The sequence below is a fragment of the Mobula hypostoma genome, chromosome 19 (genome assembly GCF_963921235.1).
Source record: "Mobula hypostoma chromosome 19, sMobHyp1.1, whole genome shotgun sequence".
NCBI lineage: Eukaryota > Metazoa > Chordata > Chondrichthyes > Myliobatiformes > Myliobatidae > Mobula > Mobula hypostoma.
In genome coordinates, this window is record NC_086115.1 from 34406499 (window position 1) to 34424125 (window position 17627).

At 43.1% G+C, this 17627-nt stretch overlaps 1 protein-coding gene across 3 annotated transcripts in view; it reads right to left on the reverse strand.

Moving 5' to 3' along the window:
* Positions 1-11838: 11838 nt before the first annotated feature.
* LOC134358949 (monocarboxylate transporter 12-like) overlaps positions 11839-17627 on the reverse strand; it is a 76768-nt gene continuing 70979 nt past the window's right edge. For all 3 annotated transcript variants that reach the window (XM_063071654.1, XM_063071652.1, XM_063071653.1), the window contains 2 exons: positions 15112-15371; positions 11839-13737 (listed from right to left, as the gene is read on the reverse strand). In XM_063071654.1, the coding sequence (XP_062927724.1) occupies positions 13547-13737; positions 15112-15371 (451 nt within the window). In that variant the 3' untranslated portion in view covers positions 11839-13546. The remainder of the gene's footprint in view (positions 13738-15111; positions 15372-17627) is intronic.

The window sequence follows — 17627 nt, forward strand, 5'->3', positions numbered from 1 at the left end:
GGGTCTCGGCCTGAAACGTCGACTGCACCTCTTCCTACAGATGCTGCTTGGCCTGCTGCATTCACCAGCAACTTTGATGTGTGTTGCTTGAATTTCCAGCATCTGCAGAATTCCTGTTGTCAGCTCTATAAAACCCTGGTTAGGCCACACTTGAAGTACTGTGTCCAGTTCTGGTCACCTCACTATAGGAAGGATGCGGAAGCATTGGAAAGGGTACAGAGGAGATTTACCAGGATGCTGCCTGGTTTAGAAAGTATGGATTATGATCAGAGATTAAGGGAGCTAGGGCTTTACTCTTTGGAGAGAAGGAGGATGAGAGGAGACATGATAGAGGTGTACAAGATAATAAGAGGAATAGATAGAGTGGACAGCCAGCGCCTCTTCCCCGGGGCACCACTGCTCAATACAAGAGGACATGGTTTTAAGGTAAGGGGTGGGAAGTTCAAGGGGGATATTAGACGAAGGTTTTTTACTCAGAGAGTGGTTGGTGCGTGGAATGCACTGCCTGAGTCAGTGGTGGAGGCAGATACACTAGTGAAATTTAAGAGACTACTAGATAGGTATATGGAGGAATCTAAGGTGGGGGCTTATATGGGAGGCAGGGTTTGAGGGTCGGCACAACATTGTGGGCCGAAGGGCCTGTACTGTGCTGTACAATTCTATGTTCTATGTTCTATTTATACACAGTCCAGCAGTCATGAAGCATACCTCCAGAAAGTGTCCACAGCATGGGTGATTGATAAGTTTGTGGCCTAATGTAGGAGGAGATGATTTATATGGCTCTCGTTACATGCACATGCAGGTCAACTCTTTGAGTGATTATGCAGAAAGTTTGAAGTTAGTAACTCATGTGCATGGAGCAAAAATCCTTCATGTTTTTCTTTCCTTTCTGGAAATCCCTTTATACACTTACCTTGCTCTTCGAAGTCCACAACACAATATGGACAATAAACTCAAACATACATCTAAATTTCCACTGTCCAATTACAGACATGTCACACAGGTATCGTTAGGATATATTGAAGCAATAACAGGACATCTGCCATTGTAGAAGACTAGCTTAGTACTACACAAAATGCTGGAGGAACTCAGCTGGTCAGGCAGCATCTGTTGAAATTAATAAACAATCACACAAAGAACATAACATCATTCCGGAACCATTCTCAGCGCACCAGCTGTGAGGTATTCAGCCTCAGGTAGATACCTTCATTCCCTCTTTACTCATTCTAACGGAAAGAAAAACATACTAGAAATTTACTTAGATCCTTTGTTTCTGTGCTTGCTTTAGCCTGTTGAGCCAAAGCCAGACTACACTAACGCTGACCCTCTCTGGTTTAAGGTGGAGCTATTGAAGGCATGCAACAACTCACTGGTAGTTTAAAAGGCAAGAAATTCAACTAAAAACATTACTAATAACACTTTCATCAAAGTTGCTGGTGAACGCAGCAGACAAGGAAGCATCTCTAGGAAGAGGTACAGTCGACGTTTCAGGCCGAGACCCTTCGTCAGGACTAATTGAAGGAAGAGCTAGTAAGGGATTTGAAAGTGGGAGGGGGAGGGGGAGATCCAAAATGATAGGAGAAGACAGGAGGGGGAGGGATGGAGCCAAGAGCTGGACAGGTGATTGGCAAAGGGGATACGAGAGGATCATGGGACAGGAGGTCTGGGGAGAAAGACGGGGGGTGGGGGGTGACCCAGAGGATGGGCAAGGGGTATAGTGAGAGGGACAGAGGGAGAAAAAGGAGAGAGAGAGAGAGAGAATGTGTGCATAAAAATAAATAACGGATGGGGTACGGGGGGAGGTGGGGCATTAGCGGAAGTTAGAGAAGTTGATGTTCATGCCATCAGGTTGGAGGCTACCCAGACGGAATATAAGGTGTTGTTCCTCCAGCCTGACTGTGGCTTCATCTTTACAGTAGAGGAGGCTGTGGATAGACATGTCAGAATGGGAATGGGTTGTGGAATTGAAATGTGTGGCCACTAGGAGATCCTGCTTTCTCTGGCGGACAGAGCATAGGTGTTCAGCAAAACGGTCTCCCAGTCTGCGTCGGGTCTCGCCAATATATAGAAGGCCACATCGGGAGCACCAGATGCAGTATATCACACCAGCCAACTCACAGGTGAAGTGTCACCTCACCTGGAAGGACTGTCTGGGGCCCTAAATGGTGGTAAGGGAGGAAGTGTAAGGGCATGTGTAGCACTTGTTCCGCTTACAAGGATAAGTGCCAGGAGGGAGATCAGTGGGGAGGGATGGGGGGGACGAATTGACAAGGGAGTCGCGTAGGGAGCGATCCCTGCGGAAAGCAGAGAGAGTGGGGGAGGGAAAGATGTGCTTAGTGGTGGGATCCCGTTGGAGGTGGCGGAAGTTACGAAGAATCGGGAAGATTAAGCCAAAACTGATTTGTAGAAAAAAAATTGGCACGTACACGAATGCGCATACAGGTGCCCGCGCAAGGCTTCATGGTCATGGTAGTCTTTCTTGGGGTAAACACAAGTGTCCCATATTTGACTGCTACTTTTGTCCCTTATTTGGGAGTGAGAAAGTTGACAACCCTATGTGAGACTGCCTCCTGGCAGCTGTGCTTTGTGTATGTGAGCTTTGTGGCTACTTGCCCCACTAATATGATGAACCGAGGCCTCTGGCCTACTTCGGTCTGCTCTGGGGATATGGATCTAAGGCCTCAATTTGGTTCGGGATGCTGTTGCTCCTTTCTTTTGTTTGCATGATTTGTGTTTTTCTTTTCTCTATCTTTGTGAATTGGGGAGTGATCTTTATTTTTTTTTAATTTTGTTTGAGCAGGTTTTGCTTTGCAGCTGCCTGTAAGTAGACAAATCTCAAGGATGTATAATTTGTACATTCTTTCAGACATCCCACCTCTCCCGGAAGGTCCGGGAGTCTCTCGCAAATTAGTAGTGGCTCCCTGATGCTCGCAAATTATATACAATGTCCCGGAAATTGATTTTTTTTGAGAGCGAGCGTGAGAGAGCGCGTGCTGCGAGAGAGCGAGCGCAAGAGCAAGAAAGTGAGCGCGAGTGAAAGCGACCACGAGAGAGAGAGTGAGAGCGAGAAAGCAAGCCCGAGGGAGCGAGAGAGAGAGCAAGAACGAGAAAGCCAGCGCGAGTGAGAGCGACCACGAGCGAGAGAGCGCACGCACGATAGCTAGAGCGAGAGCAAGACCAAGAGCGAGAGAGTTCCAAAAAAAGTCAGAGTGGCAGAGTGTTCCAAAAAAAGAAAATATAAAACGTACGTCACCCCAGACTACACTAAAGTGAACCCCTGCCTAATAGGGGTCAAAATAATTGCAGTGTTGCAACAGTGACTTTTCTATTGCCCATGGTGGGTTAAGACTGTAAAAGACATGTTGAGGTGAGTTTAACAGGTGTCATTCGTTCATTAGCATAGCTAACATTATTTAAACTAGCTGGCTAGCTCCTAAGGAGCTACTCTATTGCAGACATCCCACCTCTTCCGGAAGTCTGCAAATTGATGGTGCTACCTCCCTGAAATGAGTTTTGGCAGGGTGGGATGTCTGCTCTTTGATAATACATGTACTTTGAAGCATAAATATCTGAATCTAACAACGGCTGCTCTGCCTACACCTCCATTCTTTCTATGGGCACCATGTTGCTGGCAGCTCACCAATAAAGAGCCGTAAGGCATCTGAGCTCTTTTTTAACCTCACAGTGATAAGGAGTCTTCCATTTCAAATCTGTGCATGAATCACAAAACGTCTATTGTTTACTCTTCTTCCATAGATGCTGCCTGATTTGCATTTTCTCTCTGTTGCTCAAGATTTCCAGCATCTGCAGAATCTCGTGTCTGTGACTTGCTCCTCCACTGTGAAATCTCCTTGAGGTATGCCTACCCCGAAGAACATTAAATTCTCTCTTTGAAAGCAGTGTAGTGAGACCTCCGTCTCACTGCTCCTCCTTTGTGATCTCTGCTGCTCTCCGCTTCCTTGTCCTATCACCTGCTGGTTTTTACTCCTCGCCCTCTCCCCACTTTCTTATTCCAGCTTCTCAACCACCCCCCACTCCTTCCTTTCCAGTGCTGCCGAAGGGTCTTGGCCCAAAACATCGGCTGTTTATTCCCCTCTATAGATGCAGCCTGACTCGTAGAGTTCCTCCAGCACTTCATGTGTGATTCACAAAAATTAGCAGGAAGGTGCAACAAGTCCTCAGCATATCTGCCTTTATTGTAAAGGGTTTGGAGTTTAGAAATACAGAAGTTTTATTGCATTTGCATGGCATGTTGGTGAGGCCATATTTGGAGTATTACATAGAGTTTTGGCCCCTTTACTGTATTTAACAATGAGTATAATAGCACTGGAAGCAGTCGAGAGGAGGTTCCCCAGGCTAATTCCTGGTTTGAGAAAATTGTCCTATCAAGAGAGGATAAACAGATTGGGACTGGATTCATTGGCGTTCAGAATAAGATACTAAGGGGATTGATAGGGTAGGTATTGATAAGTTTTCACTAGTCTCAAACAAGGGGGACACACTTACAAGGGACCAGTCATTTAAAACTGAGGTATGTAGAAATTCCTTCAGGCAGGTGGTAATGAATCTTTGGAATTCTCTGCTCCTGAGAGTTGTGGAAGCTGGCCTATCAGAAGTGAATAGATAAACGACTGGGGAATTGAGCATTGTGGGGATCTGGTAAGAAGCCCTTCAGCATATCAGCGTGATCGTCTTGAGTAATGGGGCTGGCTTCAGAGCCCAGGTGGCCTACTCCTGCTGGCTTTCTGGTGTCCAGGTACAATTAGAATTTATTGTATCAAGGCTCTTGACTCTTTGGAATTTGCTACCCCAAAGTGATGAAGAGGTGGAGTCTTTGAACATAATCAAGGCAGAGGTCAACAGGCATTTGAGGTACAAGTGAATCAAGAGTGTGGGGAGAAAGCTGGAAAGTGGTGCTGAGGCCAAGACTGTAACAGCCATGACCTTCATGAACAGCGGAACAAGCCCAAGAATGCAACTGGCCTACTCAAGCTCCCATTTCTCGTGCACTTGTGACTGGTAAAGCTCTATTCTGTCTCCCCACTCTCTCTTTCTCTTTCCCATATTTATTCCCCCCCATCTTCCCTTCCTCACTTTGCCTTTTCCACTGCCTGCTCATCCCCACCTACATGATCCCTGCAAAAATATTCGCACCAAATGCACTGAGTGGAACAAAGTGTTCCTTCTAGACCTACCATTCTTGAAGCATTCAGTTTTGCCTAAAGACATGATTTTTGTTTGCATCATTTGACTCATATTATAGGCACCGTTAGTCTCGTGAGACCATGGATTCACGCCTTGGAAGGTTTCCAGGTCGCAGGCCTGGGCAAGGTTGTATGGAAGACCAGCAGTTACCCATGCTGCAAGTCTCCCCTCTCCATGCCACCGATGTTGTCCAAGGGAAGGGCACTAGGGCCGATACTATTTGACTCATAACACCTCAGGAAAAGCTTGCAAGATTACTCTGGATCAGTGCAAGTTGTGACAGATACAATCCATGTGAAATATCAGTTTTTCTCTGAGGAAACTGCTTAGAGCAGGTGGGCATGGATGCTAGTGCCTTGACTTTAATGATATCCTGATGAGAACGAGTGAAAGGATTTAATGTAGCAAACCAAGTACGTTTGTAAAAAATTTTCCAGTTTACTTAGTGTGATTGTGTCAACCCCGCCTCCCCCCCCCCCCCCACAGTTGATGACGAAGGCAAGAGATTCTGCAGATGCTGGAAATCTTGAGCAACACACACAAAATGATGATGGATCTCAGAAAGTCAGGCAGCCTCTATGGGAGGGAAATAAGCAGCTGACATTTTGGATAGACACACTTCATTGGGACTGATGAAGGGTCTTGGCTCGAAGTGTCCAGTTTATGATAGAAGGCTTTGAGCAGGCTAAGAAGAAATGCTTGGCAGGCCATGTGTGTATACTAATCATCACTGGTACACACTCATTTTTTTTAATGAATGCTTGACAAGAAGAAATGCCTAATCTGGCCAACAGAGGGCGCAACAGAAGTTTTCTATTTATCACTTCTCATAAATCTAGGTTGGGAAAATCTTGGCAAGAACTGCAGTCCGTGAAGAAAATCATCAGCCTATCTTCCGCGTTTGGATACTTTGCATCGCATAACTGAGCTCACATCCAGGGCATTTACTTGGTTTTCATTCTCCATTAGAATGAGTTTTCCTCTTCCATAACTTGTCAGCGGCTGCAGCACTTCACCAAATTTCCTGATTCCCTTGTCAGGGTGATTGGAGATTTCAATTTTTAACATCTGCCACTGCCTCAGCGATGGGAAATAAATTAGAAGAAAGAAGACTAAAGGCATTGAAAGTAAGTTAAAATGGTTCAAAATGAATGGAAGGCATTTGGCTGAGTTTGAATGGTTTAGCATCAGAATTCTGTGCACTGCACAAACTAGTATCATTGTTGAAAATCAGGATCTTCACATGAATAGCAGAGGCTGTGATTTTTGTTTCTGTGTGCTTGCTGCACCCGATGCACGAACATATCAAAGACCCTGACTGTGGCATCCTGTATCAGACCTTTCAAAGATCTGGGAGATTTGCATCCAGTAAGGTCCTGAGGTGGCTGAGGAGGCTCATATAGAATGCATAGGCTCCACCAAAAGAGGGGCTGGAGATGCTTCTTGGAGTGAGTGCTTTGGTCGTATGGGAGATGCTGTGGTCCCAACAAAGTCTACAAGGTTCTCAGCACCATTCTGGATGATGCTTCTCCATTTTGATTAACTATGGGCCAGGAGAATAGGGGTGATCATATATATATATAAAGTCAAGAGGGGCATGGATAGCATGAATGAACAGTCATTTCTCCCTGGTGTCCGAGAATCAAGAACTAGAGGATAATGGTTCAGGTTGAGAAGGGAAATATTTAGTAGGAACTTGAGGGCCAGCTTTTTGCATCCAGAGTGGCCATTATATGGAATGAGTTGCTGGAGGAAGGTGTTGAGGCAGGTTCATCAATGTCATTTAATGAATGGTAGCATAGTGGTTAGCACAAAGCTTTATAGTACAGATGACCCCGGTTCAATTCCCACTGCTGCCTGTAAGGGATTTGTACATTCTCCGTGACTGCATGGGTTTCCTCCGGGTGCTCCGGTTTCCTCGCACAGTCCAAAGGCCTACCAGTTGGTAGGTTAATTGGTCATTGTAAATTGTCCCGTGATTAGGCTGGGATTAAATCGGGGGATTGCTGGGTGGTGTGGTTTGAAGGGCTGAGAGGGCCTTTTCGGCATTGTATCTCAGTCAGTAGATAAAATTAAAGGGTACTTGGGGAGGCATGTGGATAAGAAAGCTTTAGAAGGATATGGGCCAAACACAAGCAAGTGGGACTAAGTTAGATGGGAATCTTGGTTGGTATGGACAGGTTGGGCCAAGGAGCCTGTTTTTGTGTTGTGCAATTCTATGGCTCCATTGATGAAGATGGTATATTTTAACAAGAAAGTTTGAGAATATTCTTGGAAGTGCTTCCTCTGACCTCCTGCTAAGTATTTGCCAGGAATTTGGTGCTGGGTTCATAAACAACATGGTGTGCCATTCAGGATTGACAGGAGTTTCATTGGAGCTTTTGCTCCCAAGGCATTGGCCTGGAAGAGGTTTGTTCATTCAGCCAATGGATTCAGAGAACTTTTTAGTAGTACGTTTCTAGGTGACAAGTCTCTGAAGCATACACAGAGCCAGCTATCATCATTGCTAGGCAAACCATGAGGTCTTGATCCCCAACGTCAGGGTGCCAAAATGCCACTTGAACATTTCCAGTGGCCTATGGTTGGTTTAGTAGTCATGGAAGCAGGCACTCCCAGAGCTGGTGGATGACTTACATAAGCAGGTGACACAGGCAGTACTACTCTAAGGGAAGCACTTAACAGGCCCACAGGAACCTCATTTCAGTTGTGTACACTGCAGTGGCAAAGCAACCAAACGAAAGCTCTCCCATTGTAGATGTATAATCCCTTAGGCCCCATCTGTGCATTATTGAATTAACCACTGCCAGGCCTGCAAAGCAAACATCAGTTGCCCTGCTGAAGAACAGCCAATTTGTCTTTTATTTAATTTTTTTATATTTATTTAGAGACACAGCATGGAATAGGACCTCCCAGCCCTTCAAAGGTTCAAAGGTTCCTTTTACTATTAAAGTATCTATGCAGAATACAACTCAGAGATTCATCTTCTCCAGATAGCCATAAAGTAAAGAGAAACGATGGAAGTCATTGAGGTCCCCCTCCTGCATGAAAAAGAAAAAGAAACTAAACTTGCAAACCCCAAAGCCTACCCCACCCCAAGCTCTCCCTCACACAAAAACCAACAGATTGCCACCCAGGCACAGCAGCTAAAACATCAAACCCCTAATCCTCCAATCTCCTCCCACACAAAAAAGGAGAGTAACCTCAAACACCCAACCCCTCCGCCACCCGCCAATCGGTAACAAGAAAGAAAGCACAGGAAAAACTGAAGGAGACCGATTCATAAACTAGTCCACACCAATAATGATCATATATGTCTCAGAATTTCAAAAACATCCTCTATCAGCTTCGAGGAAAGTCCACAGCTCAAACTCAGTCCTTGTACGCCGCCAGCGTCCGCAGATTTAATCCGAATCACAGGACAACTTACAATTATGAATTAACCGACAATGTCTTTGGACTGTGGAAGGAAACCAGAGTGCCTGGGGGAAATCCACGCATTCCATGGAAAGGACATCAAACTCCTTACAGAGGATGCCAGAATTGAACTCTGAACTCCAACACCCTGAGCTGCTGTAGTGTCACACTAACCACTATGCTACCTTGGCACCCTTGGGGGGGGGGGGGTGAGGGGCCAACCAAGCCTGAGGACCCACACCACTGGGTTTAGTAACAATTATTACCCATCAACTGTCAGGCTCTTGAACCAGAGGGGATACCTTCACTCAAGTTCACTTGCCCCATCTTCGAACTCTTCCCACAACCTCTGGACTCACTTTCAAGGACTCTTCATCTCATGATCTCAATACTTATTGCGTATTTATTTATTTTCCTTTTTGTATTTGCAGTTTATTGTGCTTTGCACATTGGTTGTTTCTCCATTCTGTTGGGTGTGGTCTTTCATTGATTCTCTTGAGTTTCTTGCGTTTACTATGAATGCCCACAAGAAAATAAATCTCAGGGTAGCATACGGTGACATATATGTACTTTAATAATAAATTTTCTTTGAACTTTGATCACTGCTAGGAAGTCACCAAGGAGAACCTCAATGGCTGGTCTAGAAATTCAAAGGTGCTTTCTTTTTTCCTGAATGGTATGTATGTCTTCAGTGAAGGATCAATGGTGCAAAGTTCAATAGTCCGTGAGTCAGGCAGTATCATGGGCACTGAACAACCCTCACACAGGGAGGGGAAGGGGCTTGCCTTCATGCACCTTGCCTTTGTTGAGTGAACAAGTCAGGTAAAACTGGGGTCTGAGTCTCAGGGGTGGGGGTAGGTGCATGTCACGGGGCAGAGGGCCTTCCTCAGTAAAACTAGATGAAATCTTACTGTCCATGTATCAGAATCAGCTTTAATATCACCAGCGTATGCCGTGAAATTTATTAACCTTGCAGTAGTAATACAATGCAATACATGATCATATAGAAAAAGGCTGCTCATTACTGTAAGTATATAGATGTATATTAAATAGTTAAATTTAAAAAGTAGTGCAAAACCAGAAATAAAAAGGTAGTGAGGTAGTGTTCATGGGTTCAATGTCCATTCAGAAACTGGATGGCAGAGGGGAAGAAGCTGTTCCTGAATCATTCACTGTGTGCCCTCAGGCTTCTGTATCTCTTTCCTGATGGTAATAATGAGAAGAGGGCATGTCCTGGGTGGTGGGGGTCCTCAATGATGGATGCTGCCTTTCTGGGTATCGTTGCTTGAAGATGTCTTGGATACCACAGAGGCTAGTGCTCATGATGGAGCTGACTGATTTTACAACTCTCAGCAGTTCACTTTGATCAGTGCAGTTGCTACCCTCCCCGCAACCCACCCCCCCCCATACGAGACCGTGATGCAGCCAGTCAGAATGCTCTCCATGGTACATCGGTAGAAATTCATGAGTGTTTTAGGTGACATACCAAATCTCCTCAAACTCCTAACAAAATGTACCACTTTAAATCCCTAACTTACGTAACTGTTTAAACTAAGTTGTGAAGATACGACAAGTAAACAAGTTCCATTTAATAAAAAGCAAAATTAGGTCACAACAATCATTTGAAAGAATTTACTTCATAAAACTGCAGATATATAGATAAAAAGAGGAGCAAATATGGCTTCAATTAAATCATTAGAATAAAAGTGTTTCCTAATAAGTTTAAAATTTACAAATCTGTACTTGAATAATATTTAGCTTAATATTGAGTGACATGAAAATACATTTGTATATGCACCCTTTGTGTAAGTAGTTTCTATCAGCATTGTAAAATGATTAAACTATATTTATGCATTATTTAGAGACTTTTGGCAATGGTGTTGGACAATTCCTCTTAGCAGCATGTATAGATAACAGTAGTGTGGAATGAATTATATCACTTGAAATAAACATCTCCTGTTTAACTTCAATATTGTAGAGTTTGATATGACTGATGCCAAGTATGATATAGATATTGACTATGTGACTAACTAATGTGCGAGGTTTATGTGATGTGAAAGTGACCTGTTACGTGAATGTTTGCAACGTGAATGAACTCGCAGGGTGAATAAACCGCAGGGTGTATGTGATAAGAAAGTACTTGTGATGTGAAGGATGCAGCTTGCATTGTTTATGCTGATGTGTGAATTTCAGAAGGTGAATCTCATGTGATGTGAATGTTAGCTGGTGATGTCACTTAATGCGACTGATGGTGTGTCTGCTGTACCTGATGCTCACATGGAATTGCATATCCAAAGGTGAAGGTGAGAACTTCCCAAAGATTGATACAATTCCAAGCAACCAGCTTTGATACAGCAATGGTTCTGTTTTCCATTAACCCCAATTCTGGAAAGTGCTCCAGCGGACAGGACTAGTGGCAAAGCCTGTTTTTGACATCAATATTAACGAAGGCTTATACACAGAACTGTGCCTCAAAAATTTATTCATTTTGTTTTGATGAGGTAGCCAAAAGGATAGACGAGGGTAGGGTGGTGTACGTTGTCTATACGTACTTTACAAAGGTCTTTGACAAGCTGCTACAAGGAAGACTAACCTGGAAGGTTAGATCACATGCATTCCAGGGAGAGCTAACTAAGTGAATATATAATTGGCTTAATGGTAGGAAGCAGAGGGTGATGATGAAAGACTGTTTTTCAGACTAGAAGCCTGTATCAACTGGTGTGCTGCAGGGATCAGCGCGGGGCCCAGTTATATAAACAGAGTGGCAGAGGTGGACACTGGAGAGAGGACCAAAGGGCTCAGAGTTGCTGTAGGCACTAAGAAGGGGTGTGCTGAAAATGTCAGTACTGTGCACAAGTCTTAGGCACATATATATAGCGAGGGTGCCTAAGGCTTCTGCACAGTACTGTATTTGTCAACGTGGAGCGGAGAGTGAGTTTGTAAATCTAGTGAGAGCTAAGGGTATTGGGAATGGTGAGGGTGGGGTGCTGTGGGAGGAGTGTGGGGACGGTGACAGGGGACTGCCAGGAACGGGGGGAGGTGGGGAGCACTGGTGCAGACACACCCAGCCCTGCCATGCCAGGAAAGCTCATTTGATTCCAAATAATTGGTGTATTGATCATTACAGAATTTATCTCAGGTGCTGCCTGATCCCTCCCCTCTTTTCATCTATGATTCCCCTTTCCCTGCCCTCTTCCCGCTGTAGAGACCCATATCAGATTTGTCATCGCTCACATAGGTTATGGTTTTTTTTGTGACAGTAGTACAGTGAAATACATAAAATTACTACAGTACTGTGCAAAAGTCTTAGGCACTGCAGAAGGTCATAAAAAGAAATCAGTTTTTTTGTGGTAGCCCAGATAAACTCAATATTTTATATTCTAATGGGTCCCAATAAAAGTATAATCAATGTTAGATTCCTTTAAGTGGGACATAGAGATGTTTCTTTCCTCCTGACAGTGGTTCACACTGGACTTGATTCTAAGACACTGGGTACTTAAAAAAAATGGAAATAAATGGTTGGTATTTCTTTAAGCGGAATATAATTCAGTTTAAACCACACCAGAAATTAAACTGGGCAGATTCAGTAACAAACTGGACTGCTCACACAGCAGATTTCATATCAGGCAGGTACAATTAACGTACTCCATTGCTTAGTGACATTGTTCAGCGGTGCAGCTAGCGCTGGGTGATCCTGAAACAATCAGAAAGTAGTTCCCTATGCTCAAGTGAGATTTTAAAAGGGCTTCCCTGAGCAGCTCCTTCCTCTGCACTGGAAATCTGAGTTATCGCTCTCCCTGTGACTGCGTGGGTTCTCCTAGGTGCCCCCCGTTTCCGCGACATTCCAGTGCCATACTGGCTGATAGGTCAATTCCCTACTACACATTTCCCTTAGACAAACTGTGTTAGGGGAAGAAATGGAGGGTGTTAATGGGTGTGTGTGAGAATAGGTTGCAGAGATACAGATGGTGTAATAGAATTGCTCTGAGAGTTGTCGTAGAGGGTGATTGCTCACCTTTTGTATTGAAAGGAAAAATATGGACTGGCAAATTTGATTATTTAGGTAACAGAACTGGCATATGCTAGTGTTAAAACTTCAAAGGGCTCCCATCCATGTGGAGTTAAATTGTGAAAGCAGGAAAACAGGCTGTCAAAACAAAAACTATACTAGTGAAAGTGAAATTCTCTTCAGGATTCAAAGAAAATTGACATGGTGTCATTAAGACCTAGCTGAAAAATAAACAACTTGTTCTTTAATGCATAAAAGGGAGAGGTGAGTTTAATACTCTTTAAAACACACACCTTTAAAGTTCTTCTATGATTCCTATCTCAGCCAAAGCATTTGTTGTACTCATGTGATACATTACTGTGCCAGACATCGCAAACTGCAACGTACAATTTGAGAGTCAAAAGCAATTCAATCCAAGAAAATTTCAATATGGGAATTAGGGGACCTCAGTTCAGTTATTCTGGGTGATCACAGCTAATAATTCAACTTTATTCCTTGTCCCTTGATGTTTTTCCTGAAAAAAACTGCCGATGTCAAGAAAGTAACTATTGATTCTATATTAGCATGTGTAATGAGAACTAAAACTGACACTCAAAAATCTTACTGGAGACACATAGTCACAAATGTATCCTGGTTTGTTTCATAAAAAACAGGATTTTACAGCAAGAGACCTGTGGAAATGCAAGCTGGCTAGTCAAGAGGGATATGTGGAATGTACAAGGGCAATTAGAAAATTTAAAGAAATAACTATTTTGAATATAAAAATACTTTGGCATTGAAAGAATTAACAAAATATTTACTGATGCTGATGCAATTTCAGATTGTCTACACAAAATGGTTTCCATGCTTTGAGGATCTTCAGAAGCCACCAAATTTGTTACTCCTGATATTTGAATAATTCTATACAAACTCTTGTCGTTATATCTGATTGTCTGATGCAGTCTGAAAAGTGCTAGGATCTGACTCTATGACGGTAGTTTGAATGTCTGCTGAATTTCTGCATTTCTTTATCCAATCAATTGAAATCACCAAAATAGAACTGAATGTCATGGACAATCCACTGACAAGAAAGGCTGCTGTGTAACTTCCTGTTGTATCCACCAACCAACCTGAAAAGAGAAAACCAACTGTCCTCAATGCATACAAAGAAACATCACACCCACACTAACACCACAAACACAAGCAGTTAAGTACATCTCTACAAACTTTGTAGCACTAACAATGGCAAATTCCATTATCAATGGAAACAGAAGCAGAAATTAAATTTAGATATGGAAGCATATCTGGGGACCAATTACATCAGCACCACAGATGGATAATGCGATTCACCCTCCAGTAAATCTAGCAAGTGGACTTAAGCATGGTTCAGCCAGCATTTCCTATACAAACATGGTTTGAGAGGCTGCAGGGGAACCACACTTTCATTCTCCTGTGTCTCTCATCCCCGCTATTGACAACAAGGTAATGCATTCCAGCATTAGTGCCTGGGGTGGTGGTAGAGGCAGAAATAAGACTTTTAAGAGGCATTTAGATAGGCACATGAATGTGAGGAATAGCAGGATATGAGCATTTTGTAGGCAGAAGAAATTAGTTCAATATTTGATTATCAATTTAATTGGTTCAGCACAACATCGTGGGCCATAGGGCCTGTTCCTGTGCTGTATTCTAATCCTCAGAAGCGATTATCAGACATCCCACCCTGCAAAAACTCATTTCAGGGAGGTAGCACCATCAACTTGCGGGAGACTCCCGGAACTTCCGGGAGAAGTGGGTTGTCTGCAATAGAGTAGCTCCTTAGCAGCTAGCCAGCTAGTTTAAATAAAGTTAGCTATGCTAATGAACAAATGACACCTGTTAAACTCACCTCATCATGTCGTTTACAGTCTTAACCCACCGTGGGCAATAGAAAAGTCACTGTTGCAAACAGTGTAGTGAGCAACACTGTCATTATTTTTGACCCCTATTAGGCAGGGGTACACTTTAGCGTAGTCTGGGGTGACGTACGTTTTATATTTTGTTTTTCTGGAACACTCTGCCATGACGCTCTCTCTCGCATGCACGCTCTCTCTCTCTCCTGGTCGCTCTCGCGCTCTCTCGCTCTCAAAAAAATTGATTTGCGAGATATTGTATATAATTTGCGGGCATCAGGGAGCTGCTATTAATATGCCGGAGACTCCCAGAACATCTGGGAGAGGTGGGATGTCTGCGATGTTTGAATAAGTTTGGCTGGAAATCACTTGGTTAATGTGTTAATTTTTGGGTTCTGGAATACAGGGTTGGGTACTAAAATCACTCAAATTAATTAGAATACAGACCAACTATATCAGCTAACAGAAGAACTTTTTCTGGTGACATATTGCAAAGATATTGTGGGATGGCAGAGACTGGCTGAAACATATTTACAAATTGTAAGAAATCAGTAAAATTTACCAATCATATTTAGAATTAAATCATTTTAGGAAGTCATGGAACATAATACTGACCTGCTATTGGTGGACCAATAAGATAGGGTATCCCATGGATAAAATACACTATTCCCAGAGCAGAGGAGAGAAAAGCATTTCCTGCTATATCTGATGTTACTACTGGGATGAGGGCAACATATGCCCCATCAAAGTATCCATAAAATACTGCATAGGGAACAAGGAGTGGAAAAGATCTCAGAATAGGAATGAACAGGGAGGAGAGGCCATCCAACCCAATGGTTAAAATGTACAAGTATTTGCGGTATTTCTTCAAGCATCTGCGGATTTAAAGAGAGGCACAAGCCAGATTAAAATATATCTGTACATCGGTCAACAAATAAAATCATAATGATCTGTTTTTACTACACCAATTTTGCAGAGAACCATAACAATATTAAAATACTATCTAGAAATAATTAGGGTAAATCTTGGAAGATTAATTTTGACAGCAAAGTTTGCAGAACGTAATCCGTAAATACAGTAAATGTGTTACATGTACTAAGACACCAGTGAACTGAAGATAAAGCATTGAACCATTTTAAGAAGCAGCATGGGGAGGAAAAGCTGACAACAGCTCAGTAATCACAAATTTGCTCGCTTGGGCAGGAAAGTACTTTAACCGTAAAACAAAAGTGCACATTTCCTCCGTGTATAAGGCAGAATTTTATCAGCTAAGTAGATCCTCAGAACAACGGCAAAATACTGCAGATACTAGAAACCTGAAGTACAAACAAAAATACTGGAGGTATTCAGCAGGTCCAGCAGCATCTGCAGAGAAAGAAGCAGCGTTAACATTTTTAGAAAAGTTAAAAAACTAAGTTCAAAGTTAATTTATTATCAAAGTACATATAAACTACATATACTACTTGATATTTATTTTCTTGCAGGCATTCACAGGAAAATAAAGAAATATAATAGAATTAATAAACACTATACATTAACAAAGATTGACAAAACAAATGTGCAAATGGCAAACCGCCCAAAAACAAGTAAATTAATAAATAAATAATACGAGAATATGAGTTGTGGAGTTCTTGAAAGTGTGTCTGTAGGTTGTGGAATCAGTTCAAAGTTGAGGTAAGTGAAGTTGTCCACACTGGTTCAGGAGCCAGATGTAGTGTAGTGATTGTTCCTGACCTCGTGGTGTGAGACCTAAGGGTCTGTACCTCTTGCCTGATGGTAGTAGTGGGAAGAGAGAATAGAACAGATGGTGAGAGTCCTTCATATTGGATGTTTTAAGTTGCAGAGATGGAGGCTGGGGGGTTGGGGGGGGGGTGTTGGAGAGAACAGGAGTATCTGTGATAGAGTGGAGAATAAGAAGTTCTACTTAAAACATGCTTGTTTTCCTCTGGAGAAAATGTGCTACCTGGATAAGTCTGACCTCCATCTGATCTGATCACGTCAGAAAGTTGCCCACGATTTCAAGTGAAACCATCTGTGTTGTGCTGAGCTGCGTCCACAACTCTCTGCAACTTCTAGTGTTGATTGGCAGAGAAGCTGCCATACCAAGCCGTGATGCATTCGAATAGGATGGTTTCTGGGCTGCATCGGTAAAAACTGGTGACTGTCAAAGGGTGCATGCCAAATTTCTTCAGCCTTCTGAGGAAGTACAGGTGCCGGTGAGCTTTCTTGGCTAGGGCAATGTGGCTGGACTAAAACAAGATAATGGCGATGTTGCAGGGTAATGTAATTGGTGGAAACGTACTCAATTCACAACCACTGACACTGAGTTGAGTTGGGATTCACTTTAAGAGGCTGGTCTTACTCAATGACATCTTACCTTAAGCTCGGTTATCCGTACTTTGTGTTCAGGTTTTGGAGTGCAGTAACTGAGTTGTTATGGTTTTCTTAAACATAAAACACCTCATGTCATTTCTAGGAATGGGAAGCTCTCAATCCTCCTTAATTCAACGATATTGATGTAAACAGGAGCATATGGACCACTCCGTTCCTGAAGTCAGTAACCAGCTCATTTGTTTTGCTACCTTTGACAGAAAGGTTATTGTAATGGCACCATGTTAGTAGGCTCACCCTCTCCTTCCTGACCTCTGACTCATCATTATTTGAGATATGGCCCACTATGGTGGTATTATCTGCAAACATATAGTTGGAGTTACAGTAGAAGCTGGCCATGCAGTTACGCACCAGCGTTGATAATAATTGTGGTGAAAGGTACTGTGAGATTTCACAAATCCACCTACACTTGTACTGTAACACACACAAAATGCTGGAGGAACTCAGCAGGCCAGGCAGCATCTATGGAAAGAAAGTGCAGTCGATGTCTCAGGCCGAAACCCTTCGCCAGGACTGAAGAAAAAAAGATGAGGAATAGATTTAAAAGGTGGAGGTGGGGAGGGAGAAACACAAGGTGATGGGTGAAACTGGGAGGGAGAGGGATGAAGTAGAGAGCTGGGAAGTTGATTGGTGAAAGAAATACAGGGTTGGAGAAGGGGGAGTCTGATAGGAGAAAACAGGAGGCCATGGAAGAAAGAAAAGGAGGGAGAACACCAGCAGGAGACAAGGGGTGTGTGTGT